Genomic DNA, 8258 nt, shown 5'->3' with positions numbered 1-8258 from the left:
GGGAAAGAGAGGGAAGTCCACGACCGAACCTAGCTTGTCTTTCCCTCAAGAGGAATCCAAGATAGGGCAGTAACTTGTGAAGCATATTTCCTCATAGCTCCTTGTTTCTGCATCCTCTCTGGGGCCCTATACTCTGGCACTGAGTAAATGGCTCAAGGCAATGTTTAGTGAGAATGGTTCTCACCGAAGTGACCAGTTACGGCTAGGAGGAACCAATACAGGGGTGTTTCTTCACAGCCAAGGGAATTTCACGATCAATTCCAAGTCCCCCAGTTATGGGGGTTATGCTTAAACCGATAACGCTCAAACGCCACGTGCTGCATCCCGCGTGGATGAACAGTAACCCGCCACTCACCCGAACTGGGTTCCGCCAGTTCCTCTGCAGTAGCACCAGGGGCCCATGTACCACGTGCTGAGTCTCTGGAGCAGCCCCTAGACCTTGTAGAGACCCTGGGCCCCTGGCCTGAGGTTCGGCTTTCCAACCTCTCAATGATGCCTCCCTCCCCAGGTGCTGGGACTGTACAACACCCTGAACCCTGAAGCCTCGGCCTCCCCCTGCTGCGTACCCCAGGACTTGGAGCCCCTGACCATCCTGTACTATGTCGGGAGGACCGCCAAGGTGGAGCAGCTCTCTAACATGGTGGTGAAGTCCTGCAAGTGCAGCTGAGGCCCGCCTGCTACAGAGAGAGAGGAGGGATTGCCACTGCCTGCCTGCCTGCCTGCTCCTCGGGAAACACAAAAGAGATGGACCTCACCTTGAGGCCTGGCCCACAACCTTCAGCTCCAGGCAGATGGCTGAGATGGGGGTTCCCTTTTGGAACATTTCTCTTTCTTGCTGGTTCTGAGAATCACTGTAGTAAAGAAAGTGTGGGTTTGATTAGGGGAAGGTTGAACTCTACGGAACACATGGATTTTCTGTGTCATAGACAGAGGTGGTGGGGACAGAGGGAGAGGGATGGCAAGTCGACACGTCGCAGGGTCATGGGGTTTGGGATGCCCTAGGGAGGAGGAAGGGCAGAGAATGGCCGGGGGGCCAGACTGGAAGACACTTGGAGCTGAGGTCAGATTGCTCATCCACCACTGCCCCACGTCTGCTCGAGGGGACCTGGATTACGTCATACAAGGCAAGTGTTTTTCTTCAGGCAGGTTCCCAAGACAAAGTCCCAGAATTGTATCTCATACTTACCTGGGATTATGGACACATCTGTTAGTTTTGCAAATTGTCCCCTGGACGTCAGTCAGCATCAAGGGTCATTACGGGGTTGCGGGGGGCGGAATCCAGGTAATGCAGTTCCTGGGCCCTATGGATATGCTGAACTCAGCAGCAGAGGGTGGGAATTAACCCTCTCTGGTCTGCCCCCTGGGTTCCTCCTCTCGCCTTCTTCCTAGATCGTATTTCTCCTTGGACATTTGGCTAGACACCTTCCAGGTCAGGGTGCACATATCTGGATTTTGGGTCTCTGCAGCCTTTGGGCATTATGGGTTTCCCCTCCTGACCCCCCCGAGACCTTGTGCTCATCTGGTGTTCCTGGAAGCAGGTGCTACAACGTGTGAGGCGTGCGGGGAAGTTGCACAAGTGCCACACAACGACTTGGCCCCAGACGCATAGACTGAGGTATAAAGACAAATACAAATATTACTCTCAAAATCTTTGTATAAATAAATATTTTTGGGGAATCTTGGATCATTTCATTTTCTGGAAGATTGTTTCTAAACAATAAAAGCCTTATTCTAAGGTGTAAGTCTGACTCAGTGTGTCCTTAGTTACCCTCTTCTTAATTCCATGTTCACATCTAATGATCAGAGGTAACTGGAATCGGGGGCTGAAAATCTCAAACATCGAAACACTGCTGACCGTGAATTCCCCTGACAGTGACACACTGCACTGCCTTCTGCCATCTGAGAGGGCTGCACTACTGTTTGTGTTCCCTTCCGTCTTGGATACATTATCCTCAGACACACAGAGGCAGTGGCTCAGATGTGCAGAAAGCATATGAATTTGACCTCCATTTAGTTGTGGGCAAAGTCACTTGGGGTGATTTCACATATGGAAATGTGTTGGTTTGTACATTCACTATAAATTCAGTTGAGAATTAGAGGAACTGTCTGTGGCAAATGGCCTAAGAATATGAGGCTAATTCTGTTACCAGGTTGAGCCTAAAAGAGCTCACCAGGGACTCCTTTTCAGAGGATGGGCCTCTTGTCAGGGATTTGGGAATGGGGGAGGGCAAGAAAAGCGCAATCCCATAGTTCTCTTATGAGGTCATGGATGCCAGAGCAATGCAGAATTCTATTGTGGCTTCATGTCCACCTGAAGCAACCATCTGCAATAAGTGAGGAACCATCTAGCAGCTCCTGAAAAACACGTTCCTCTAGAAATTACTTTACCACTGGTAAAAAAGTCGTCTATCTGAAGCGAAAATTTTGAAGGTGGAAGGATGTGTACAATATGTTCGTGTCTGGAGTCGTCCCAAATTAAACTCCTGAATTTGGTCACTGAGACTCTTTTCCTGCTTCACCTATGCTCAGGCAATTCTAAGGGCTCCTCTCTCAGACTTCATCCTATGTGGCACCCATTTACTTCCACTCTATTTCAGGACCTATGTCCCTGCTGTAAAATCATATCTGGTGGCATTGTGCTCTATCTCACCCAAGGGAGCCAGTGGGTCTGAAGAGGGGATGCAGCATGCCTAGCTCTTCAGCCATGGCCATAGCCAGCCCAAACTTCAGTCTATTCATTGATGGCAGTCCTTCTCAAATTTCAATGGGCAGAAGAATCACTCAGGTGCTTATTTAAAATGTACAGATTCAGGCTGCAGCTTTAGAGATGTCTTTAGGACTGGAGTAGGTCCAGCCTACCTAAAAAACTGTATTTTGAGAAGCAGTGCCTTATACCTGACATCGTTGGTCCTTGAGGCTTAAATGAGGAAGAGGGAAATAATCTTACAGGGCCTAGAATAAACATTTTTTTTTCTTTTTGGCCGCACTGCGGCATGTGGGATCTTAGTTCCCTGACCAAGGATCAAACCCGAGCCCCCGGCAGTGGAAGTGCAGAGTCTGAACGACTGCACCGCCGGGTAAGTCCCAAATCCTCCTTTTTATCCAACCTCATCAGACATCATTAGAACGTTGGCCTGAGGGTTCATCCTAATGAATCAAGGCAATGAGCAGTGTTTCCTGAAGTATCCCAAAGCAAACAGACCCACTGTGATCCCAAATCTTCTTTTTATGTTAGACTCTATTCTTATCTTAGCCCAGCCTCCCCATTCGACACGTCACTTACAGGCACTATAGAAACTTAAACCATTTGTCTGTCCATCTGTAAAAATACGTGCCTGTTTTGGGGAAGGGTAAGGAGGGACACTACTGTTGGAGGGAGGATCATATGATTTGCTTGGTTTGTTACCAAGAGAAGTCCAATACCAATAATAATGACACTAAAGTACTTGGGTAAATGAAGGAAGAGATCTGGAGTCTGGTCTTAACGCCTGATCAGCACATGGTGAATGCAGTAAGAAATTCAGCCTGAGGATTCAACTCTGATGCTTACCTAGGGCAATTCCAAACACTCTAGTTGGTCTAAAGGTGCTTTTACTGGGCTCATACCCTCTTATGCTTTTTTACAAGAACCGTACGGTGAGTCTCCCCAGACACCTTATTTCCCAATTCTACACATCAGCAGGGGACTATGAAGGAATTCCAATTTGTCTACTAACCAATTCATAACCAAAGTAGCAAAACAGTTAAGATGGTCCTCAAACTACTAACCAGAAGCCACAGGGACACCTGGAATGCTCTCTTTTCTCCCACAACTGATAGACTTCATCCCTCACAAGCAAACAGAATGCTTCAGTGGGGCTCAGTGGGGTGTTTTCATTCACCAGGAAGGCAATAGAGCCCTTCTTCTCTTTGCCTTTTTGGGGGTCCTTTTTCTTTTAGGATTTCAATGCTGAATCTATAGGACTTTGTTGTGGAAACCCCAGATGCTGGATTCTCCCCCAATAACTCCTTGTGGCAGCTAAGTCAACCTTCAATGGGCTCTGCAGTCACCTTTCAACCTTTTCTCCAGTGGAGGCCAGAGAGAGGACCTAGGACAGATGAGGAAGCAAGAAAGCAGAGGTAAAGCAGAGGTAAAGCAGAAAGCAACCAGGGGGCTGAGCTGCACCGTTCTGATGAACTGTTTAGGTAAACACTGTGCAACTGGATACAGATTCACGTGCCACTGGAGGACCCGTCTGCTGGGGTCTGACAATGGAGACATTTGCATGCCCCAGCCTCCCAGGTGCTGCAGCTGCCCCTGGGGAAGAGCCTGGACCCACCATCTGCTGAAACCAAATATAAGAATAAAACATCTCTTTATAGCTCACATTTCTTACCTGAAGTTTAAAAAATTGCCCAGCGATGAAATAAAATGAGAAGTTGGGCCTATTTCAGTCTCGTTTGTGAATACTGGTTGTTTGGAAATTAGTAAATGGAAAAAAAAGAAAATAAAAATAGACTTACTTTATTAATTTTAGACATCAGTAATTCCAAAGGGTGCCTTTACCATGGCTCACGTGGTCAGCAGCACACGGACTTTTTTTCACTCTCCGGGAAACTTGTGATATAAACTCCCCCTTTCCCCCAAACCCTCCTGCAAGGGAAGAACAACTTTGGTACATAATGTTGTTGGGATTTTAGGCTTTTAGGAGGTAAAGCTTAACACTGCAATCTGGAAAAGAAGAGGAAGCAAAATGCAAATAGCCAAAGAGCCTCTTTTATATCATCTCTGTGTGGTAGCAGGAGAGGGACAGAGAAGACCTAAGCAGGTGGGAGAGGGGGTGAAAGGGGTAAAAGATACACGTGTGCTCTGATGGGGTATGTATCGCTTCCGCTGAATGTCCCCACTGCCAAGTTCCACTGAAACGGAGCTGACATGTTTTCCTGTCGTCTCAGGAAAAGTCTGGATTGGCTGATAGGCAACAATCTACTGCCACTTCTGCTGGTAGGCACTGGGGACTGAAACAGCAAAAAAAAAAAGAAAATACTCTGGACCCCTTGCAGCACTGGTGGATGCTTCACTGGAGTCACGCACCCAGGAGTAGTGGAGTAGTGGATAGGTTCCCCCTCCGCGTGTCTGTGCTTCATCTTTTAGTGTGAGCGGGATCTGAAAAAGAGGAAGTCAGCCAACCACTGAGTATCTGAAATGAGCACGTGGGGTTTTACTAATTTACAGGAATGTTTGGATTAGTTAGCATTACTGAGGGATAAAGTAGCTGTGGCCCAAATAAATGAAGATCACTTTGAAGTAAAAAACTATTAATTTTAACTACTTTTGTTGGAAACGGTTCTAAAACTCTCCCATTCTGCTGCTGCTTCTTTTTTGTGTCGTTTTCTTAGTTTCTCCCGGCCCCCCATAAGAACATTTTATCCCTTCTGCTTCTTAAATAAAAGATGCTAAATAAGTTAGCCTTTTCTAGAAACTCAGAGTCAGCATTATTAGCATTCAATATTGAACCACATGGAAAAATTGCTCTATGCACGCTCTAGAGTTTGTCTAAATCTTCCCTCCATGCTGGGTTATCAGATAACACTCTGCCTTGTACCCCCTGCCTCCACCCCCAAAATACACATTTACATTTCTCCATCCAGTTTAAGAAAAGGAACATTACTATTACCCTAAATCCCCTGTGAGACCCTCCCAATTCTTTCTCATTTCCACTATCTTGAATTTTGGGTTTATCTTCCCCTTGTTTGCTTTTAAAAAACAGGTCTATTTACTACATACACTGATATCCCTACACATTTTATTTTAGTTTTAAGTGGTTTTGAATTTTATAGTGCTATTTTATTATGTGACTATTCTTACATGTGATCTCAGTACACAACTGGAAGAATTTCTTTAGATAGACACTTAGGAGTGGAATTGTTGGGTCATAAATACTTGCATCTTCAACCCTCTAAAAATGATGCCAGCTTATTTTCCAAAGCAACTGTACCAATTCATACCCACTCTGCCAGTGGATGAGCTTCCCCCGCGACCTCAACCTCCTCTACATGTGGAGAAGCGGTATTGCCTGAATTTAAAATTTTTGCGAATCAAGTGAGGATATGATGGTATCCTCCTGTGGTTTTAATTAGCATCTGACTGATTAGGAATGAGGCTGGGCATCTTCTCAAGTATCTAGTATTACACACACATGTTATGTCTTCTGCAAAATGCCTGGATATGCCTTTTGCTTATTTTCCTATTGAGTTGTTGCTTCTTGATGTTTTTAAATAGCTCGGTTGAGATATAATTCCATACCATTCAATTTACCCATCCAGTGTGTAAAATTCAGTGACTTTTAGTATATTCAGAGTGCATCCCTCACCACCATCAAGTCTAGAACATATTCATCGAAAGGAAATGAAAATCCACATCTCAGCCATCACCCCCATACATCTCATCCCCCCAGACCTAGGCAACCATTAACCTACTTTCTGTCTCTGTAGATTTGCCTTTTCTGGACATTGCATATTAAGTGGAATCATATAATATGCGGTCCTTTGTGTCTGGCTTCTTTCACTTACCATAATGTTTTCAAGGGTCATCCTCATTGTAGCATGCATCAGTATGCTATTCCTTTTAATGGCTGAATAATACTCTGTTGTGTATATATACTATATTTATTTATTCACTCATAAGTTGATGGGTATTTGGGCTGTTTCTACATCTTGGATATTATTAATAATGCTGCTAAAAACATTCAAGTGCAAGTTTTTGTTTGGACATATGTCTTCATTTCTGTTGGGTTATATACATATTGCTGGGTTATAATGGTAACTCTATGTTTAATGGTTTGGGGACCTGCCAAACTGTTTCCCAAAGCAGTTGCACCATTTTGCATTTCCACAAGCAGAGTATGAAGCTTCCAATTTCTCCACATCCTCAACACTTGTTATTGTCTTTTTTTGAATACTGCCATCCTGGTGGGTATGAAGTGGTATTCTGCTATGCTTTTGATTTGCATTTCCCTAGTAGCTAATGCCATTGAGAATGTTTTCATATGCTAATTGGCACTGTATATCTTCTGTGCAGAAATGCCTTGTTCAGATCCATTGCCCATTTAAAAAATTGAGTTGTCTTTTTAATCATTGAGTTTGAAGACTTCTCTACATATTCTAGATACAAGTCCCTTGTTACATACATAATTTGCAAATATTTTCTCCCATTCTGTGGGCTGTCATTTCGACGGTGTCCTCTGAAGCACAAAATTTAAAAATTTTGATGATGTCCAGTTTGTCTATTTTTTCTTTTGTTGCTTATGCTTTTCATGTCATATCTAAGAAACTATTTATTGATTTTTAAAGTTCTTTGCTTAATACCTGGATACTAATTTTTTGAGGGTGTGTGGCAAACACCCTCACCAAGTTTGTGACTTGTTTCTTCAATCTCTTTAGGGTATCTTTTTTTTTTTAAAGAGGTTGTTTCATGATTTATTAATTTATAAGGAAAGTCCTGTTCAGAGATAAAAATTAGATTGCATTTAGATATACAATTAACAGGTGACCTTTTCAGAAAATGATTTTGTTTTAAATGTTAAAACTTCCAGAAAATCCAGGGCAGTCACCATAAAAATGGATGGTTTCTTTAAAAAACCTTTTAAAATAAAACATTTCAAACACACACAAACTAGAATAGTATGACACCTTCCTGTTCTCATCCTCTAGCTTCGATAATTATCAACGTCCTACCATTTTTGTTCCATCTCTCTCCCCATGTTTTTTCTCCTGGAATAACTCAAGGAAAACCCAAGATAACGCATCATTTCACCCGTAAATACTTTAGCATGTATTTCTAATAGAGAAGAAACTTAAGGATAAAAGGAAAACAAAACAAAAACCCCACAACATCTTTATGGTGTCTTAGAACAGAAGTTCCTAATTTGAACAAAGTCAAATTGATCAGTTTTCACCTTTCTAGTCTGCACTTTCTGGGTCTAATTTAAGAAATCTTTCCCTTACATTATGGTCATAATGTATTGTCCTGTAACGTCTTACAAAAATACTGACACATTTGCCTTTTGTATTTAAGTTTTTAATTCAAACTAAAATTGTGTAGGGTATGAAGAACAGATCTACTTTCATTTTTTTTCCCACACAAGCAAGTCTCCCTTGATAATAATCTTGATAATAATTTTTGGTATCTAGTAAGACAAGTCACACATGGCTCCCTATCTCTCATTCCCATTATTTAAGAGTATAAGGGTTAGGCTTTTTTTTTTTTTTTTTTTTTT

At 43.0% G+C, this 8258-nt stretch overlaps 2 protein-coding genes across 2 annotated transcripts in view; one reads left to right on the top strand and one right to left on the bottom strand.

Annotated features, from left to right (window-relative positions):
• Positions 1 to 1742, top strand: part of TGFB3 (transforming growth factor beta 3) — a 20995-nt gene extending 19253 nt beyond the window's left edge. The window contains exon 7 of the mRNA XM_007459756.1: positions 509 to 1742. Within this exon, the coding sequence (XP_007459818.1) occupies positions 509 to 667 (159 nt within the window). The 3' untranslated portion in view covers positions 668 to 1742. The remainder of the gene's footprint in view (positions 1 to 508) is intronic.
• Positions 1743 to 4485: 2743 nt separating this feature from the next.
• The window catches only part of TTLL5 (tubulin tyrosine ligase like 5), a 318465-nt gene continuing 314692 nt past the window's right edge, over positions 4486 to 8258 (bottom strand). The window contains exon 32 of the mRNA XM_007459755.1: positions 4486 to 5146. Within this exon, the coding sequence (XP_007459817.1) occupies positions 5124 to 5146 (23 nt within the window). The 3' untranslated portion in view covers positions 4486 to 5123. The remainder of the gene's footprint in view (positions 5147 to 8258) is intronic.

The sequence above is a fragment of the Lipotes vexillifer genome, unplaced genomic scaffold (assembly GCF_000442215.2).
Source record: "Lipotes vexillifer unplaced genomic scaffold, Lipotes_vexillifer_v1.1 scaffold39, whole genome shotgun sequence".
NCBI classification, from domain to species: Eukaryota; Metazoa; Chordata; class Mammalia; order Artiodactyla; family Lipotidae; genus Lipotes; species Lipotes vexillifer.
The sequence above is the reverse complement of the archived record's forward strand: the minus strand, read 5'-3'. Positions and strand labels throughout refer to the sequence as shown.